This window comes from Seriola aureovittata, chromosome 12 (genome assembly GCF_021018895.1).
Source record: "Seriola aureovittata isolate HTS-2021-v1 ecotype China chromosome 12, ASM2101889v1, whole genome shotgun sequence".
NCBI lineage: Eukaryota > Metazoa > Chordata > Actinopteri > Carangiformes > Carangidae > Seriola > Seriola aureovittata.
Genome location: NC_079375.1, coordinates 2694778 through 2716702, shown reverse-complemented (window position 1 = coordinate 2716702; position 21925 = coordinate 2694778). Strand labels below are relative to the sequence as shown.

Genomic DNA, 21925 nt, shown 5'->3' with positions numbered 1-21925 from the left:
TTTTCTTTATATCTCCTTTCTTCTGTCGATTTTCTCCCCTCCTGTGCCTCATCTATTCCATCATCAATTCCGTTGTTCCCTCTGTCCATGTCCTTTGCACTTCATCCCTGTCATCCTTCCTTCCTCATATCCTCCACTCTCCTTTTCTCTTGACTCTTTAATATTCTCCCTTTCTTCTCACTGTTTCTCTCCTGTCCTCCTCTCCCTGGCTTCCTCCTCCCTTCTCCGGTTGATTTCTCCCTCGCAGTGGCTGTAATTCGCTCAGAGATGGATGGGCCAGCGCTGCAATCATCCCCCTCCCCGCTGCTTTTGATGGATCTCCCGGCTCGGCCATTGGAGTCATTCTTCGAGCTGTTCGGCGTTGGCTACCCCTTGGTGGCAGACTGATGAAACAGCCAGCTGGAGAGAAGGGAGCTTCTGTTCTAATGTGTTTCTAAAGGCCCAAATGTCACTGGATGTACTCCCGGGGTCCCCATTTATAAGCTAGACCTCACTGTGGTACTAAATTGAACCCCTGCTGTCCGCCAGAGCAGCATGAATCCTGAGCGGGCAAACCTTAACATTTGGGTCCCTGATGTTATCATCTTGCAGTTCCTGTAGTTTTTCCGGAAATGCACCACTGGGTGTCCTGACGGTGTTGTGTTGTGTTTAGACCCGGCGGTCTTGCAGTTTATTTAAGTAAACTGTCCAGAAACCATGTAGAGATAATGGATGTGAGGGCCTTATTCTGCTGGAAGCATCCAGTCAGGACCTGGTTGGTGATCTGCATGTCAAAATTTTTTGTATGTATTTTTCTATCAACTGAAAATTCAATTTTTCAATCTGCCAACCACCTGATCCTTGTTTACGTCGTCATAGTTTTGGCAGATGGATTGACTGAATAATTACTGTTGCATCTTTTTGTTTGTTGAATCTAGTGTTGGTATTTCAACACATACTAACATTTAACCCCATTTTTCAGTATCTTTCAACAAACTTATTTACATAGCCACAAAGTACATAGCATAGTGCAATACTGTCATTATTATGTCTTTATTTCCGCCTATCGTGGTGGAGAAAATCCCTGGAGTATGGTTTGTTTGGGGACTTTATGAGATAGCTTTAAGCATTCATTAATGTGTTAACCATGATTTGCCAATGGAACCTTACGGCTGGACAAATCATGTCATTAGATCAATCATATTTGTGGAATCAAAGTGTAATGAAGTCCTGACATTGTCAAAGTGCAGTCTGTAGCTTTCAGTTCACTTGTTTCCATGGTGGTGAAAATCATCTCCACACGGTCTGAGGCTCTGCAGGAATGCAAAGGTGTATCATTCACACCCAGAACATAATTCTCAGAACAACTGGAATCCATTTTGAGAACCTTTTTTATACAGCAATTTTGCACGTCCCTTTTGGGGAAATTTTAGAGCTCAGTATCTATCTTTTGTTTTGTCATCCAGGCTGCGTTGTGCATTGTGCAGTATTACAAATGTTCTTTACCATTGAGTTTATTGGTACGTCCACAGCCACATATCAAGTGAATCAGGAAGACGTCTCAAGCGTCTCCAGAAGCAGAAACCCTGAAAAGCATTTTCCTTTTGTTTAAATTCTGTACAACTCCAACTTGTTTTTGTGGAGCCGTGGCCTTTGCCAGGCAGTGACATACTAAAATACACCAAGAAATAAAAGGGTTTCATTTTTTTTATTTTTTTTTATCCGAGAGGGTACATGAACTCTTTTCCTTGAGCCAAAACCTGAAACCTTCAACTACAATGTCAGTATTCCTTCTGACTTGCTTCCTCACTGTGTGAATTTATCAGGATTTCACATAATTCTTACAAGAACATTAGTTTGTTTATTTGGTAATTCACCTTTGTGCAGTTATTTCAGTTCACTGTGCTCGAGAGAAACAATCCTTTTGTCTTTTTGCGGTGACAAGATTTTGGACTTGTGTCACCACGTCATACCTTCCCACCTGAGCGCTTCCAAAGAGCTTGAATTTCTCGTGACACCCTCCTCCTCCTCTTCCTCCTCCACCGCCTGCGTTTTTCCTCCTCCGTCTAGGAAATGTGAAACCTGGGATTTCGTCTGATTCAGTTTCCATTTCCTCCCTTTGTCTACCCTGCATGAATATTTAAATGAGAAATACTGAGCTTCCACCGCCTCCGCAACAAATCCACTATCTACAGTTGGATCATAATTCAATTTGAACATAACACATTTATCACGAGGCGCAGAGTGTTTTCTGATCGCTGGTTAAATGTTCATAAGGCGGTGCCACAGGGAAGGTGAATGTGCTCAAGACGACAATATCTGATGCCCTCTAATCCATCTGAAATCCCTCTACTGTATGAATAATAGGAAATGTCAATGAATAACCTCTGTCTGAGGCTCAAAGTGGAACAGGTACTATATTATAATAAGAGACATGAAATCTTAGTAGTCTTAATATATGTTCACCAGCAAAAAAGTAAAGTCAACTTGAGAAACTTGAGGGAAGAATCGGGTAGAACTGTCGACTTAAGATTCAGATGTGATGCTCCATGATTCCCAAGGCTGGATAAAGGTGAGTGCAATATACAGTAGATACTTTAGGTGAGTTCTTGAGATTTAAATCTGGATTTTATCTTGTGGAGATTGTTCCAGCTCATGTAAATAGTAAGTAAATATGCAACAGAGCAATGACCTCAGATAAAAGACAAAAAGCAATAAAAAGACAAAATATATTTTTTGTAATGTCCTTCCTGATGCTCCTAACAGCAGGATGATATTTTGAGTGGCTTCCAAAATTGCAGGAGTTTGTTTATAAAATGATTCATATGACTCTTTTTGTATCTGCCGCCTCTGTAGTTTAGTTTGGTTTAGGCACATAAAATACTCAAAATTACCTTTTGAGTACTGGAGTCAATCATCAGTGCTGCTGTTTGTTTTGTGATGGCCAGTCTCAGTTCAGCAGCAGTGCTAATGTTCTAAATCAAAAATAGGAGTTTTCAAACGGGGCCAAGAAACAGGTCCTGAGAGAATAGTCCATTGGAATGAGTCCGTGAGTGACTAGAAGTTCACTCAGAGAGTGACACCAGGCTTCACATGACGCAAATTCAAATTCATAAAAAATCTTCCGGATTTGCCTCAAAATGTAATGTGTTTGTCACTGGCCCATCCCCCATCCATCCACAAGTTTGGTGCCAACCGGTCCTGTACTGTTCTGCGTAATCCTGCTGACTGACTAACAAACACACAGACACTTGACGCAGGTGGTAAGTGTACTGTGTGGCCGTTTGGAATGGAAAGCTAAATGCCAGAACTGTAGCTGAAGACTGTGTCGTCTTCATGACAGGAAGACTGTGTCTACAACAAACTGATACCACTACATGGTCTTGAATATTCTTTATGTTGTTGATCACCTGGATAACAGGCAGCTGCTTAATGCCTCAAGTGTAAATGTAAAGCAGCCCTGACCTCTAACCTGGCCTGTGTAAATTGGATTGGATGACTTGATGGAAGCAGATGTTTCAAGGAGGTTTTGGATTCACCTTCAAACAGGATGAATAAATGTTCAGTTAGTGTTTGGTTCAATGTGCAACTAACCAGAAAGTTACAGTCCTTTTATTTGAATACAGTCTAAGTACAGAGTATCGTAGCATATGTGTCTCTCTCTGGAGCTGCCAATGTTTTTTAAAAATAAGTTGCATAGCAAAGCTTCCAGGTTTTTTTTTTTTTTTTTTCTGTCCAACCGTGATCATTTTCAACATTGTGTTACTGCACACTCAGTCCACCTTCTGTTGAAGAATCTAAACTATAAAAGAGACCTTGAGGAGTTTCCTTGCTGAGAAATCTCGGGTCCGGTCAGATGATCCCGCTGACAGCCTGCTGAAGCCGGCCAGAATTCCAGGCCTCACACAACAAAAGGCGATTTTTAAGCAGTATAAATTTAGATATCCGTCTGGCTGGGGCCGAGGCAGAGCAACGGGGGGGGGGGGATTTATGGGTCATCATCTGTTTTTGTGCATGCACCCTTCAAGGTTCAAAAGCAGGATGTGGTAATGCAAGTCAATGAGCCCACCAGCCATTCAGGGCCATGATTTTCAAAGCAAGCAAACACTTTGGCCATTTGCAAAACGCATAAATAACAGGGTTTTTTTTTTTGCATGTGTGTTTAACAGATATTCATGTATGAATGTGTTAATACAACAAACGGGCACAGACTCACAGCCGTGGATCAGTATCAGGAGACTCTCTCTCGTTCGTCAGCCATCACTGTGATAGTTTTAAGTGGAGAAGTTTGACTTTGTTCTGTAACTGTGGAGTCGTGATTCTTCATGTTTATTGCTCCACTGTGGCTCTGACAGCAACAGGGGCCATTTTGGAGATAGATGTGGAAAGTTGGATCATTTTTTAAACCTGAAGTTGATCTTCCTGTAGCCAGAGTCCTGTGTGGGTTTAGTCTGGGAACTTCAGTCTGGGTCAAGTTTAATTTTTATCGCTGAAATACCACACAGTGTTTCAGTGGGTTTTGTTTCCGGGAACTATTTTGATCAAATTATCGCCACGTTTCCGAACATACCCCTGATTCCAGGTTCTTAAATATAATGATTTGCTGCTCTTCTGTTTTATATCATTGTAAATTGATCATGTCTGGGTTTTGGTCCGTTCATCAGACAATACAAGATATTTGAAGATGTCACCTAGGACCATGGGAAAGAGAATTTATTCACTCTTTTCAGACATTTTATTGACCAAACAAATAACTGATTAATCCAAAAAAATCATCAGCAGATTTAATGGTAATGAAAACAATTGTTAGCCGCGTCCTACGCCCAGTAATAAAATGTACAATGATATTGTAACTCCGGTAGATTTTTTTGCCTCTGTATCGCGTCTGTGGTCCGACTCGGATCTACAACACCTTCAGAGTTGCACACTACAGTATGTTTCAGCCTTTTGCTGCCGGACGACAAGTAGCTTCACTCGCACACTCCTCTCCAAAGACTTGAGCCGAACAAGAGGCGCCCCGTGTGTGGGGACGATGTTGTCAGGCCACGGATCGACAGTGTGGAGTGAGCACGGCGTTATGGCTTTCATCTGCTCGTCAAAGGCCGGGGAATTAATCAGGAGGGCTGAGGGCGCTCTTTAATCTTGTAGATTACGCTCCTCGCAGACGGTTTAGGTGCAGATTAAAGCACACAGCGCTACTGGAGGTGAGATTTACTGTGGTGTGTGTGGTTGTGGCCGTCTGTGTGGATACTTACGACTGGAGGAAAGATGGAAGTAGTGTTTGGAGACATAAAATATAACCAACTATCAGCATCTAGACTGACTTGATGTGAATCGTCTACATGCAGTTGAATTATCCATAGAAAAAGTCTTTTTTGCTTTTATTAAAGTGAACATTTTTGGTATGCAAGGTCATAGATGTAATAATGATCACTTCTTACTCTTAATGAATAACTGGATGTTGTGTGCAGGCTTGATGCGAGACAGTGTTTATGACAGCCGATGAAAAAAACTATTAAAACGTGTCTGTAAGGAAATAAAAGAGATTATTACCATAAACCAGGGATACAGTAACTGACACTGAGGCACATCAAACATGGACAGGTACACAGCCTCATTACTTAAATGAAAATATAGATCCTCCTGGTCAAATATGACTCCAATACAGGTGAAAGCTGTTCAGTCAAATTTTGTTTGAGTTAAAGTACTGGAGAACTTGCTTTTAAAATACTTAAGGATTCCAATGTACCGGCGACATTATGTTTTTGGGTTGTCCGTCCCATTCTGGTAAATGTGATATCTCCGTAATGTCTTGAGGATACTTCTTCAAATATAGCATCAACATTCAAGGATGAACCTCTAAGAGTTTGATGGTGAAAGGTCTAAGGTAAAGGTCAGGGTGACAAATAACAGGATGTTCAAAAGGTCAAAGGTCAACTTCACTGCGACATCAGAATGGTCTGCAAATACGCTGGCCATTATTCGATGCTGTAACTGAACAGAAAAGGGAGGTTGTGACCATGTTTCCTGCAACTTGACTGGTTGGTGGAGACATACAACCACAGTTAACCACGGTTAATACTGAACACTTAAGGTGTTTTCCATCTTTACATTAGAGATTGGTTTACTGCGTGAAATCAGATAAGTGTAGAAATTTAGAGCCTAAATTTACAATAACTACTCCTCTTTCCATACTTTCGAACTAAAGCTGGCACATGTGATTTTAGGTTTTGTGTTTTCCTGGAGCATTGTGAGGGAGATTTCAGTGAAAACACGAGCTCTGTAATGTAGAGAATAAATAAGCTTTGGTGTGTGTAAATGAATCTGAATTTCGCAAATAACCTGCTCTTTACTTATGACAACATATGATAATGTTGATTTTTAATCCTTTCACATGTGAGAGAGGAAAGAGTTTCCTTCTTTACATGAGATTTAAGCCTCTGCAGAGAGCCAACAGTAGCCAGGTTAGTTACTGTAAATGAAAGAGTTAGTATCACTTATCTTTCTGTTCCTGTGAGCACATTCTCCAAGGTTATTGAGAACGTGAAGCCGCAGAAACTTCGAGGCCCATTTGGTTCCAGGTTTTTTCGTCGTCTCTGTGCTGGATCACATTTTCCTCTGAACACAGAGGCCGGTAACCCGAGCCGCTGCAGACAGGCCCACATTAGACCCAGCGGCGTCTCGTCTTCTCTGTCAGAATGAAGGGTAATCCCGGACGCTGACAGACGCGCAGCCCGAGCCCACGTCCCATTGGCTGAGCTTGGAGTCCATCAAGGAGAGGATGTTTCTAAAGAACCTGTGGCCGGAGGAATCCGTGGGGAGGTGAAGCTGCGATGTTGTTTGCTGAGGCTTTGATGTTCTTACCTGGTTGATTTATGGAACCTCCTCTTCTGTTGTGGGTGAAATCAACATCAGCACGATTCACTTGAGGCGGATTCACTCCTGCAAAAGAAGACCTCGTGAAGGTCTGAAGAACCAGTCGTACCTTTGTGACTTAAAGACTCCATGTTGACGCCGTGTGACCTGTGAGGACCACAGTTTGGATCAAATTAAAGTTACTCCAGTCATGCCGTCTTTCTGCGTTTACTTGAGACGGAGGATCCTGAGGAGGTACAGGCAGGTGCCTCGAACTGAGGCTGACGGAGCCTTCAACTACAGCCGAGCCTCAAACAGACGAGGCCTGTTGAACTCTGGTAGGTCAGAAGATGACCCTCCGTCTGGTCACGTTCACACTGTTTATTTGAGCCAATTTTTAAAATTAGTCAGCAAGGCAGGTTTATTTAGATAGCACTTTTCAAACAGAGGAACTTCTTAGCAAAAACATCATTACAACAATGTTTAAAATGAATTGAAAATCATATGAAACGGACAAAAAAAACAAACGCTGTAAGAAACAAACCTCTCTTTTAACCTCAAGTAAAAAATCGACCATTATCAGCTAACTAACCCGAACCTAACCTGTCCCGTCCTCTGCAGTGTTTGGCATCAAACCTCAATACTTACTGCGAACAGATGAAAATTTTAGGTGCAACAGATGCTGAAAACAGAGGCAGTGAAGGTTTGATCAGATTTATATTTTCCTTATTTACTGATTGAAAGCATAATCTAGCCTTTATTTTATTTAGGCAAAATTTTTCTTTTTTTTTTTTTTTGCTTTGTGTTGGGTCATGTTTTGTTGAAGACCATGTTGATATTAAAGTGGGCTACTGCTCTGATTTTGTCCTGAAACTCAGATATTGAATTGTAGGGTTTAGGAATTGATCCCTGTCCGTAGCGCTAGGCATTGAACACTATGAAGCTGAATGTCAGATTCATAATCATATGTTTGAACAGTATTTAACAATTTAGAAATTAGTTGAAATTTGTTGAACTAAAATTATTATTTAAAAATTTCAAAAGATTCTATCCCTGCTGATGTCAACAGTATTGGTAGATTTCACAAATAATACAATGCGCTGGGTCACAGTTGAGTCAAATGCAAAATTTGCATGGTATTATATGATATTTAGAAACACTTCCACCAAACAGTCTATTTTTTTTTAATTTATTTTGCTTCTGTATTTATACAAGTTTTCAACATTTGTTCTATCTTTAGGTTTTTCGTTGCCATGTGATTATTGTTGACATTGACGAAATGTTCCTTTCCAAGAACTTCCTGTAATGTGTCTTAAATGAAGCATTCAGAGTCAACACATGCCCATTGCTGATGTTGGCCAATACTGCAGTAATTACTGTACTTTTGCAGTAATATAACGATCCACGTTATTACATTAATATAAACTATTCAGTTACACATCAACTGTACATTTTAGGTTGAGTCAACCATGGCTCCTTTCAGTTTTGTGGTAATGATAATAATAATAAGAATAATAAGCATGATAATTACTTTATTTATATAGCACATTTTTAAAAACAAGGGTTTACAAAGTGCTTTGACCTAAAAGCACAAACATACAAGAGAACAATGGCAGAAGCAAGCAACACAAGCAACACAAGAACCCGACAACATACAGTAAATTGAGACCAGGAAGACCAAAGTAAGAAGTAAGATGATGTAAGCAATGTAAGCAGGATAATAAAAGGGGGTATAGGCACTAAAACAACATAAAGCAACAGAATGAGATAAAAATAATTAATGCAAATAAGGGCATAAAGGGGTAAAAGCAGTTGTGTAGGCTACTTGTTGGTTTCTCAGTAGTTTTCCACTTGGTCTATTTATTCAGTGTTTGGTGTGTTTCATGGTCATCCAGGTCTCCTCTGGGAATCAATAAAGAATAAAGATTATGTTAGTACTCTACTCAGGTGCTGGTCAGGGCTGTGCAGCAGGCTGCTCCGTGATGAAAAATCTCTACCCAATGTGCAACTCAGATGAGAACAGATGTTAACAAGACATTTAAATCCACTGTAGATGGAGATAGTGTGTGTGTGTGTGTGTGTGTGTGTGTGTGTGAATGTAAACTGTTTATCTGTAAAACATGTTCAGGTCCGTGAATCTCCTGCTTTTGTACGTACTTCCAAGGAAATGTCAGTACACGCAGGAGCATGCGTTTGCGTAAGTGTCTGCATTTGTATTAATTTCTCTCTGCCTTTGTGTTCGTCGCAGCAGGATGATGGATTTGATCCTCTGTAATGGCCTTTTCTCAGCCAGCTGAGTTTGTTGTGTTGGGGTGTAATTTATCAGTCCGCGTGACCACCACAATCTCTCGATCGGAGGCCCTCTCTGTGCTGTGATTATGCAGCCGTCTCTGCAGATCTATAGCTGGACGCTCAAATTGATGCATCACCTCTTCTACAGTATTGAAGCCATGATGCTCTTAGCCAGAATGGCTTTTAATGTAATTTGGAGCCGCTGTCATTCATTTCGTTCCACTGGTGCCTCTACACAAACAAAGACACTGACCGAGGCTGAATGCAGTCAATTCGGGAACATAGGAAATGCATTTGGTTTACACTTTAAGCCAAAGCGTTGTAAAATGATCAAAAATACTGTAATTGTAATATAGGGCTGCAGCTAATGGTTATTTTCAGTATCCATTCATGTAAAGTAGTGTTTTCAGTTTTCAGAAAACTGAAAATACTACATAAAGCTTCAGAAATGTTTGTAAAAACATAGTGTGTATGGAAGCTACAGCGCTACCTGATCCATCAAAGAGCATCCTAACTGACAAGCTGTTTGATTCAGAAGTAGGCATTGTTACCATAATGCTAATGAGTAATGTAGTTGGACTGGTAACACTGCTACTTCTTCGACCAAGTGGGTGAAAATGAAGCCAACACTGAAGTTCTCAAAACTGCAGTTCCTCTAATGACCACTAGAGTCTGGCTCCAACAGTGAGTCTCCATAGACTCCCATGTTAAAATGTCCAACTTTACAGCAGAAATAAACATTTTTACAGCCTGGTCAAAAAACAGTTTTGGTCTCTATATATAATTTCCTCCTTCATGAGGGGTGAACTTTTATATAACTCTATATTGTTATCAACGTAGTTATTTCTAGGTTTTATTATTGCTGCATAGCTAACGTGAGCATTAGCAACTGCTTACTTACCAGTCTAGAAGAAACATTGCAAGCTCAGCATCAAACATCATTCCTTTACTCACCAACAGCTGTTTCCATTTGTGGAAAGCAACCCTCTTGTTTTGCTTCCATTTGTACTGAAGTTAGCATGCTAAAGAGGTAGCCCTGGCCTGTCTCGTCACTTCCTAATACTGAGTCACTGGCGTATTATACCCTCTTGTCTTGTAAATGAGACGATGGCCGAAGCTCTTGTCAAGCGATAATCAACACCACCCTCTCAGGCAACAAACTATGTATGGCAGCAGAGAAAACTTACAAATAGCCGGTGGGTGAGCGTATGCTTTCCACAAACCGGTATGTAGTAACGTCTCAGCTCCACACAAAAAGCTGAGACTTCGGCGTTAGGGGCGGAGTCAGGCACTGCCAAGATGATGACGGTGGAGCAGCTCACTCTGAGCTTCAAAACCACTCTTCAGAAACCTGTGGGTGACATCATGGAGGCTACGTCCATCTTTATCGACAGTCTATGGTAGCGACGTTACTGCCCAGACACTGGGCTTTGGAAACACACACAAACGTGATCGTTTGGTTACCAGATGGGTTCACCCATTTTTCTTGGCGCCGTGTAGAAGCTTAGTTCACCTTCAGGCAGTAAGCGGTATTATATCATAATTGCACACGCACAATCATTCAGACACTTAAACCAAACTCCTATTAAGGCTGATTCCTTTTCACCCTGAGTGGCTGTGGAGGAGCGAATCAGAGGCAGAGTAATGAGGATGAAAATAGAAAGCTGTCACATCACCCTCCTCTCCGCCCGCTCTGTCCTCGGGCCGATCCATCTGCCGTCCCTGAATGCCCCGCGCAGGAGGAGCCGCAGCCACCCAGGTGTTTTCACTTCATCTTCAACGTCTACATACACACATGCTGTGACTCTGCTGTGTGTGTGTGTGTGTGTGTGTGTGTTTACATTTATGCATGATTACCTTCTCAAGTGTGAGGGTAGTGAGTTGTAAATAAAAATGTCAGCTCTCCATAATTTTGGTGTAATTTGGCCTAAAATAAAATTAAACGTTTTCAACCCAGTTACTTTTTTTTTTTTTAATTGTTTAGTAAGTTTTTTTTTTTCATTTATCTAAGAATATAATGATTCTGGATCAATTCACAAAGCAATTAGCTCACTTCAACAGATTTTCCATATTTTCTTGCCAAAATTTGCTACCACCCACTGTAAGACAAAATAACTGTAGGACGCTGGCATTTTTAGCAAACGTGTATCCGTATTAGCGTAAGCTGAAGATGAAGTGTGGATGGGTTTTCAACACGGGTGACGTCGACATGGCAACAAAATGTCCAGTACGGAACCTTCTGTACCGCAAAATAAACTGACTCACTTCCTCCATGCAGAATCACACCACAGTTAATTCAGATACGCATAAAAAAAAAAAAATAACAGCAGCTCATAAGCTGAAATCACACTTTAGTTATGGTGAATGAATGAATTGTTTGATGTATTCAGATCCTTGAATTATCCTGAGGCTTTACCTGTAGGAGCCGTTTACTAGTTTGTTTGTTGCTTTGTCTGATTAGTCATGCATTTGTTCTGAGTTTGGATTACTTTCATTTGTTTTATTTTTTGATTATCTTCTCTCATGATAGTCATTAGTTTATTTATATTATTGGCTTGTTTAGAATAGTTAGTTTTACTTAACTAGTATTTAGTTTATTCTGGTAACACTGTGGGTGCTTGGTACCTATGGTTTTCTACTAGAGCAGGAGAAACAGCGGGAAACATGATGCCTTTGTTCTGTTTGTTTGCGTGTTTGGATAAAACAACCAAAAGAAAAATGCAGTGGCTTTGTTTGGACAAAGTATAAGCCACATCTCCCATGATTCATCAGTGGCCTTTGATTTTTATTTTGGATTTTGAATTTGTATCAAGACAAATAGCCAAAATAGCTTTTTAGTTTTAATTTAAAACCATCACAAGGAGTAGATAACAACAGCTAATAAATACTTTGTGTGCTAGCTAAGCTGTTGTTTCCTAATGAGAGTTTTCAAGTGAAGTTTAAAATACACACAAACAGCTGTAGTTGTAACAGTCCTTGTTTACCGGTGTCATTATTTCCAAAAACTGCAGCAGGTACTACTTTCCTTCACTCGCTGGTGACGTCAGCACATCTACGTCTGCAGCTCCCAAAGGGCTAAACCTGGTTTCAGTGGCTCCACATCACTGACTGTGTCCTCATTGTCGTCCCGTAAAGTGACACCGCGTTGTCAGGTGAACCGGCCGCAGCCTCGTTGTTGTCTCACATTTCAGTCACTTCCTGTGAACGTTCCTCTGCCTTCACATTCGGAGCTGAATTCCATTAAACTCGTCCCGGTCACTCTAATACTCGCGCCGCAGCTTCCCCCACCCCCCGCCGCTGCGTGCCCTCATGTGGCAGGTAATTGCAGAATCCATAATGAACGCTTTAAAGCCACAGCTCTGGAAAGGTTGCCTTGGCGACAAGCCGCTGATACAAGCCTTTGTGAAGTTGATTAATCTCCACACTCCTGGGGGCTGCCGTCAAACTCTGCTGCACGTCAGCTAAGAAATAAACTCTGGAGGTGTTAAGGTGACCTAACTTTGCCTGAGAGGTTTCTATGTAAGGTGATGGGTGCACTGGGAGCTATGTAAACTGTCTGAACATTGGCTCTTGGGAAATAAACGCCCCCACCTCACTAAATTAAATTTTCGTCTGAGCAGGTAAAGGTGACTCTTATAGGTAATGATGATGAATGGAGTTAACATAGGATTTGTGGACCTGCAAGGGAAGCCTACTCAGCATGTTTTTAATACTTTTAATACTGCATTGGCAGTGTTTAAACAGACTGTTTCCTTTTTTACTGATGATTAAGTGATATTGCATTTTACAATCCCACAAATTTATGATCTATCCAGAGATTTATAATCTAGCATTTTCAAAAATCACTGCAAGTTCAACCAGTTCCTGCAATGAACTGGTTGCAGTTTTCTGCATAAAAATAATTAAAAGATAGTGGCTGTTATAGGTCCATATAATACAAAGGTAGATGTTGTTTGATTATAGATCAGGTCTAGCTTCTATATTAATACTGTGAAAGTATCAAAGCCTCAGTCCACAGAGAAATGCACACAGCCTGTATTCAGAGACTGAGCCTTAAAACCAGCCGTCAGGACTTCTGGAACTTTGTGATGTCACAACAAAGCAGTCACCGCTCTCAGCCAAGCCCCGCCCACCTGGACCCACCATCCAACCTTGATATATCTTCTTATGGATCAACACTTCAAATACAACACAGGAGAAGAGGAAGATATGGAGCTTTAAGGAAAATATAGACGAAGCTCTGAGGCAGTTTAGTTATTGTTGTTATGTTAAATTTATTAACAGTCCATTTTTTTTTTTTGGACATCATCGACTGAAAATCAGTGTTTCATTTAACCCAAATAAATTGACATCTTAAGCATTTAAGCGTGTAAATATCACGGCACCATTTGTGATTCTGTGTGTTTCTTTTGAAATGTTTGTTTTGAAGTGGGTGAAGTTTGGTCTCTGATGCTAAATGGCTCCCCTCATTGATCGTCTGTCAGAGGAGCTGAATGCTGCTGTGACCTTTCAGTTGTGGTCTGCTGCTCCTCCAGACACAAAAACGCTGACATTTCACCGAACACACTGCTCTGACAGTCACAGTCACTGATCAGGAAGGAACATTCGGCTAATCTGTGCACACATGGGGAAGTTTGACTTTGAGTTTTACTGGATGTAAATGTACATCGTGTTCTTGCACCAAGGAAAGATGAATGATGAATGTTGCCACAAAAAACCTAAAATAGAAAAATTTAAATTAGAAAAGACAAAAATATCAAATAAGATCTCAATGAAATTCACCAAAAATGCCTATGACTGCCAGTATAATAAATAAGGACATGTATCTTAAGTCTTGGCATTTTTGGGAGCAAATTCAAGATCTTTTTAGTGTTTTCAGGACCATTATGCTGTAAAGCCGAGTAACTACAGTCATTAGTTTCTTGTGTCTAGGCTTCATGCATCTTTTTTTCTCTGTTGTGAATTTTCCTCCTGGAGGATTTTCAGACCCGACGACAGCCGCTAACTTACAGAATGTCAGGAAGCTAACCTCTGCTAACGGTCACGTCTCTGGTGTTTGTTGCAGGAGTGTGTGGCTGCTGTGGGCCGCTGAGGCCGAGGTACAAACGCCTGGTGGACAACATCTTCCCTGAGGACCCCAAAGTAAGTACCTGCAGGCCCTGCAAATGCTCAGTTAGATGACAGTAAGACACAGGGACAGTATAGCCCCCAATGTGTAGAATTTCTTTCTGATTATAGCATCTTTCAAATTAAAGTTAAACTTTTTCAAATGCTATACATACAGGCAAAATAAGGTGTGAATTTTAAATGCACCTTGTCAACCACCAAGTGTGTTTTTTACATATGTACCTACCATTAAATGGAAGGTCCACTAGTGTCCTCTCGAGGCTGCAGTGTTCATGACGTCCAGTCTGAAAGCGATATAATAAACACATTGTTGATCTTAAGGACTTTACCACTTGTAGGGTGAAAATGTGCAACTGAGCGTGGCTCTAGAGAAAAACCCACGGTGTAGTTAAACTCTAAAAGGTTCATCCTCTGGGGAGCAGGACAGTGATCTGGAAAATCTGCGATGTCATTGTCAGTGTCTTATGTATGTTAAATGACAGTTTGTCTTCTGGTCGGTGTTGGATGAAAAACTCAACATTGGGATCATCCTCTGGTGACCATCAATTTCAACATTGATAATAATAATAATAATAATAATAATGATAATAAACTTTATTTATAAAACAGCAGTTACAAAGTGCTTCATGATTAGTAATAAAAGTCCATCCATCCGTTGGATGAAAAACTCTGGTGACCATGAATTTTAATCTTACTTGAAGTGCATTAAGTTGTACAAATTTAGTTTTAGAGAAAACTTCTTCTGAACCAAATAATTGGTCAAGGGTGAATTTTAACCTGATGGTGGATCCTAATGAAAAGTCAGGTGGTCACCAAAATCAATGTGGTAAATCCTCTAGGGACCATGTGTATCCACAGTTTTACAGTTTTAATGGATCTTGATTCAAGTTTTTGATGGACAAACTGCCTCCTTTGTTTTGCTCTGATGGGGACAAAATCCCAAAAAACATTTACCAAAGAGAAAAAAGGTCTATCCCAGTGAATCTGAATATCTGAGAATCTGTTCTAACATCTGACAGCATGCAGGAGACAGTCTGGACCTTCAGCAGTGTATCAACACTGTGTCTGGTGCCCAGTCGTTATCACAGTGCTGCTGGAACCCAACGTCTCCTCCACCACCAGAGACCCTCCCCGCCACAACACAGAAAATAATTGGACAACCACTTAGCCACGTGAACGCTTCCGACTCTAATGAATCAGGTTATTAAAAATTTGACATGGCTTTGATAACTGGGCCACAGCAAGTTATTATCACCCGCTTCCTTGACCCCTGTTAATTAAAACACTAAGCAGGGTTTGTCCCGTACGCGACGGTGCATTTTGTTTTATTTTCTCGTCCCAGCCCCACATCTTCTCTGTGGCGTAAGCAGACCTGTGCGGTGGGAAATCAAAATGCTCGACTGGTCGAGACCTTGTCAAATTAATTATCAGTCGCTGAGAGTCAGAGGAGCTGAAAAGACTCAGGGGAAAGATGCATTAACTCCCCCCTCTTTATGTATGACACCTGGCAGCAATACACTCATGTCTGTTGTACAGAATGATGCTGAAGTTCAGTCCATGAGTTTCCAAGAAAATGTACTTCCCTTTTTCATTAGGAGAAAAAGTAAATGAATGTATTATGACTGAGTCTGACTTGTGTTTTGAATGATTTCTAATTATGTGCAGTTTCAGTCTCTGATTTTCCTGAGCGGTGATCTGTGGTGGTTTGATTGAGTCGTGTCATCAGAGCAGAAGAACCAAATCAAACACATTCACAGGCCATTTGCTGCTCCTGTTAGTTTTAATGTCACCATCAGAGACCGAGCAGGGTTTAGAAAATGGTGTCTTGATGCATGAACTTTGATAACTCTCATTTTAAAGGTACATTCGTTGAAGTTGAAACTGATTAAAATATTCATTGTCATTGTCAAAAGTTTTGCAACTGTGGATGCCCTCCTTGTTGCTGCACAAACCTGGCAGCATCATCTTGGGTTCAGGCTAAACATTTCTGTTTTGCATATATTGACAGAATATTTTAACAGTTAAAGCAAATGAATGTTGACCTCTCTTTTTATTCTTAATCTCCAGGATGGACTCAGTAAATCTGACATGGAGAAGCTGACCTTCTATGCTGTGTCGGCTCCAGAGAAGCTGGACAGGATTGGAGCGTACCTGGCCGAGAGGCTGAGCAGAGATGTCGTGCGACACCGCTATGGGTGAGCAACCTTTGACCCCGACTGTGTGTCTGTTGTTATTCACAGATTAAGTTATTATTTATGAGGAAAGGAAGGATTTTACTCAGATCATGTTGACGTTGGTGTGGTATAAATCCAACCTCATAGAGGAACGAAACAGCTGCAGTTAGCCCATGAAGATCTAAGGCGTCCTCTAACACCTCAACACCGTTTGAACACGGCCTCCTAAAAACTCAAGGCTTTATGAAAAACCTGACATGTGCTGAAATCTTAATTTCTCAGCCTCCGAACTAGATAGAAACATGAAATAAAGACCATTTAAGAGCTTAAACCCATGACTTTTATTGTTAATCACAGCCTTTGCCTTTGAAACTGGATATGGCTGGAAAAACAAGCACAGTTGTCAACATTCTCAGTTCAGTTCAACTTCTTTTTAACGTTTATTGATTTTCTTATTTATTTTTCTTTTTAGAAATGAACCTTGGGGTAAAGAGAATGATTTACAATCAAAACCAAAGGTTTAGGCTCTCAAATGGTTTTTATTTCATGTTTGTCACCACCAAACGGCAAACTGCAAAATGCCCAGGTGGAAGAGTGGGTCGATCCCCGGCTCTTTCTGTCATAGGCAGACCAAATACCTCTTACTGGCTTTGGATAAAGTCATCTGCAAAATGAATGTTATGCATTCAAAAAACATCAGTTAATCAGAATGGGTTCTGTGAATTTTTAAACCATTTAGCGCTTCCTGCTTTTAAAATGAGTGGAAAGATAAAAACGTCCCTCATGTATTTCTGAAAGACGACTGGCAGCACCAAATCAATGCAGTGATTATAATGTCAGAAACCGTGTTTAATTGGCTGTGATTTTTATTCCCAGAAGCCGACAGTCACGGAGAAAACGTCTCTCTCTCCCTTCTCTCTCTCTCTCTCTCTCTCTCTCCTCCATCTGTACTCGCCCGCGTTTCGTTACAGAACCGCGCGGCTTCGTCTGACAAACGCCGTCCGTCCAACAAAGTGACGTGTCCACATGCTCGGGTTCGTTGGGTCACTCAAACCCCCGAGGCTTTTTTTTTTTTTTATCTGGCAAAGCTTTCGCCTCCCAGATGGAGCAAACTGATATAATCTGCTCCTAGAAGTTCATGTCATTAAATGTGCAGCACACGCTCTTTATTCGTCCAAGATATCAAACCCAGATACGGGACGGTGACAGCTGTGGCCGGAGACGTCATGTTCTCAGGTCGTCAGTCTCATTCTCATGAACGTGATGTCTCAGTAACATCTCCAAATCTGGTACAAACATTCACTTGGACTCAAGAATGAACTGTTTTGGTGGTCAAAGGTCACTGTGGCCTCACAAATCAGGCTCACGAATTCATACACTAATTATGACACAATTTTACACAAATTTTCTACAAGGATAAAATGATGAAGTGATGACACTTTATATCCGAAAGGTCAAAGGTCATCTTCACTGTTCATGTTCATGTTCTGCTAAAACACTTCAGCTGATAGTGATAGTGACTATCAAGTTCAGCAGGCGGATAAGATTTTTCAGAGTCAACACAGATGTCGGACTGAATGTCATTTTCAAAAGCAACTAATGTTGGAAGAATGTACATTTTTCTGCACAGACAATCGTGAACTTTCACACTTGTGTTTATGAAATTGTTGTGTCTGTTAGCAGCTGAATGCAGCGTGCAGTGACACTGATTTACAGTCGAGCAGCCGGGGAAAATCAATCACTGGCAAATTTAGTCAACAGCAGCTAATTAACACTAATTTAATGAGTTGGCTTCAGTACAGAATAATACTCTGGTGAAATGGTTCTTCTGTTTTAGTCATTTTTAAAAAGGAGATTGTGTCTCTCTTTCTTTTTTAAAAAGACCAACAAAGAAAATAACAATTAAGTAGCTAAATAGCTGGTTGCATCACACATGAACCTGACCTCTGACCTGTCTGAGGGAAAAAAAGGACTTTGTGTGTGATTGAGCTTAAAGCGCCCTGATCACTTGTTCTCAGGTACGTGGTGATAGCCATGGAGGCTCTGGACCAGCTGCTGATGGCCTGTCACTCTCAGAGCATTAAACCCTTCGTGGAGAGTTTCCTGCACATGGTCGCCAAGCTGCTGGAGTCCAGAGAGCCGGACCTGCAGGTCCTTGGAACCAACTCGGTAAGACGCTCTAGTCAGAAGCTGTGAAGGGGGTTAGCCGTGGTGGTTACTTTAGACCGTATTATGTAATTAAACATGCCCATCTGTAAGTTAGGATTTGACCATCAGCACTGCTTGTGTCTTTCTGCTTGTCTGTTGAGATGTGCTGTAACATGGATTCACATACATTTCCACAGTTCACAGACCTGTAGTTACATTTTTAAAGCTCCATATTTCTCTTCTCCTGTGTTTTATTTGAAGCATTGACCCATAAGAAGATATACTTGTAGTTTTAAGTACCAAAAACCATCTCAGTGTAGTTTTACATCTCCTCTCTCAGGCTTCTCTCTGGAGCTCTAGTAACAACAGGTCAGTGAGCCAATCAGAAGAGAGGATGCTCAGAGCCTTTTCTTCTGATTGGCTGACTGTTTTCTGAGTGATCCAATAAAAATATAGCAGATTTCAGGTAAACACTCAGAGAAACCAAATCCTGCAAGTTTGGATGGTCGGTCCAGGTGGGCGGGGCTTGGTGACTGCTTTGTTGTGACATCACAAAGTTACAGGAAGTCCTGACGGCTGCTTTAAAAGCTCAGTTTCTGAATACAGGCTGTGTGCATTTCTCTGTGGACTGAGGCTTTGATACTTTTACAGTATTAATATAGAACCTAGACCTGATCTATAATCAAACAACACAGGGACATCTACCTTTAGACTACATGGACCTTTTAACACTGATTTTCCTCACACATCCGCAACTCACTGTTTCTTCTTCTTTTCCCAGCTTCAAACATGCTCAGGCTCTAAGGTGATAGGGTAAACAGTAGCCTCACTTAATAAATATGTGGCTGCTGCCTCTGCTCATTTTACCTTAAGGTTGATTTTTCGTTTCATTTTCAGTGTAACTTCTTCCTGCTGTAATACACTGCATGAAACCCTGAAAACTGCTTTGCTCTTTTTCTCGTCAAATTATTAAACTGACTGTGTCTTCCTGTTTATCTAATAGTCCTGTGCAGTAGATTACCTCCCTGAATATGAGCTCATAAAGTTAAACAGCAGCCTGTTATACTTTAATGTATTTACTTATTATTTAGGTTCTGTATTTGTGGAGGTTGTTAAATTTAAATGCAGCTTCAGAAGAAGAGGAATGTTGAGATTTTTCCTTGTGATCCTAAAGACATAATGACATTAACATAAAGCTGCAATTCACGCACGCACGCGACAAAGACATAAAACACATCACTCAGCTGGAGCCCAGAGGTTGATGTTGGTGGTTAAATATGTAATTTAACTTTTACACTGGCAGTGGAAATGGCTCTATAACATATCCGCTAATTATTATTAGCCTCTATAAGCCGCCAGCAAATGTCAGCCCCATTTCTCCTTCCAAGTCTTCTGAAGGTGAACCCAAAGTTTTTTTTTTCTCTCCTTCCTCCATGCCTCCTGTTCTGAGCCTCTTGTCCTTTCCATTGTTGGCGGCTCATCTGAGCAGGAAACCGAGCTGAGGGCTTAGATGTGAAAGCTTTTGCATTATTTATGTGTGGTATTTAGACTCTGACAGAGGAGGAGAGCGGATGCAGAGACAGGTAGTAGAGGTGGGATGTTGAAGGGTGGGTTGGGGGGGTGAAGAGGGGGTTGTGCCTTTCGGTGAGAGCTGTTAATTACATCTTCATCATGTCGCCGTTTACAAAGCTGAGATGTTGCGTTTAATGTCTGGGTTTGGTTTTACACCGTGGCAGAGGAAAACTAAGCGTGTGTGTTTGTTCTGTAATCATCAGTTCAATGAGTTTGTTTGAGATGTTTTCAGAACAACACCAACATCGAGCTCAACAGGTTGTGGTTGAAAGAGAGATGGCAGCTGCTTCAGTGGAGCCTCAACCTCCACTGAAGCTATTGAGTTCTATCAAATTCAACACTTTGTTGTAACCGTGGGAACAAATCGTGGTTAAATTCATCCTAAACTGATGCAGAATGTGAAAGTGAACAGGTCTTTAACTGCAGAAACTTAATGAACCAGTTAAATCACAGTGATTATCATTAGCTTTAGCTCACCGTTAGCTGCACACACAAACTTTGTGATTGGATGCTGGCTACTGAAATGCAACTTGGGAGTTGCAGTTGGCTTCTCTCCAGATATTTTCCAGCACAACAACTATTCGTCTTTGTGCTGATGATTCAACCAGGAAAGTTTCATGTTTCTACTCAACTAAGAATCACATGTTCACTAGAAACATGCAACATAAATCACCTGTCATCTCACTCTTTTCCCTATTACAACACAACAGTTCTTCTATTTTACCGTACCTGGTGTGTGTGTGTGTGTGTGTGTGTGTGTGTGTGTGTGTGTGTGTGTGTGTGTGTGTGTGTGTGTGTGTGTGTGTGTGTGTGTGAGAGACTTGAGTATAACTGTGTGTCAGCAGAGTGCTCCTCTCCTGCCTGCGCTGCCAGGCGTTCGCTGTCTCCAAATGCATCTGCCAGTTAACTTTATCACCAGAAATGGGCAGCCTGCGACAGCGAGAAGTACCTCCTCCTCCTCCTCCTCCTCCTCCTCTTCCACTCCATCTCAATAACAGAGGCACTCATCAGTCCACACTCAGACACATGAAGCCACTGAGTCAGACACACGGGGGAGTTCATACGTCAGGTGTTTAGAGCCTGCCGAGCCAGATGTGCTGCACATAGAGCCAACGGTTGCGCCAAGGAAACCTGTACCTCATTTATCTTTCCAATATGCTGCCTGTTTTCTTCCTCATTGAGTTCCCTGATCAGATTTATGTACAGATTCTGGATCATAAAAATGTCTTGGTTAGTGCTCTGGGTTTGAAGAGCTTGGAAAAAAAACAATGGAAACAAGATTACTTTCATTTTCTTTTATTTCCCTCATTATTCCGTGAGCCAGTTTGATGCTTTTGAAATGTTTTTTTTAGAGTGAACTCTCACATCTCTCCTCTGTTACATTCTCTCTGTTCAGGTCTTACCTGACTCACTATGCCACCAAGCTCTTGGTCCAGGCCTCGGTTATCTCTCACTCTACTGTCAGGCCTCCCTTTCCGCACAGTGAAACCCTAACAGATGGTCCAAAATGCAGCAGCCCATCTGGTTAGCCTAAAAGGGCACACGTCATTCTGTGACTCATCAAACCTCCACTGGCTACCCATGGCCGCCTGACACTGTGTTCCTTCAAGGAGTGTCGCCTGACATCGCCGTCCCTGCACACAAGACTATCTGAGTCCAAATTGTTCTAGTCTGTGGTTCCCTGAATGCTGTTGGAGCAGGAGCGTCCCTTTATATCCACAAGAAACTCTTGGGCCCTGTTCAGACCAGGTATTAGCATCCGTCAAGTGTTCACCTCT

The 21925-nt window shown here is 41.3% G+C and overlaps 1 protein-coding gene across 2 annotated transcripts in view; it reads left to right on the top strand.

Moving 5' to 3' along the window:
* Positions 1 to 21925, top strand: part of efr3a (EFR3 homolog A (S. cerevisiae)) — a 126127-nt gene that overhangs the window by 25826 nt on the left and 78376 nt on the right. For both annotated transcript variants that reach the window (XM_056391789.1, XM_056391788.1), the window contains 3 exons: positions 14192 to 14268; positions 16321 to 16448; positions 18446 to 18596. In XM_056391789.1, the coding sequence (XP_056247764.1) occupies positions 14192 to 14268; positions 16321 to 16448; positions 18446 to 18596 (356 nt within the window). The remainder of the gene's footprint in view (positions 1 to 14191; positions 14269 to 16320; positions 16449 to 18445; positions 18597 to 21925) is intronic.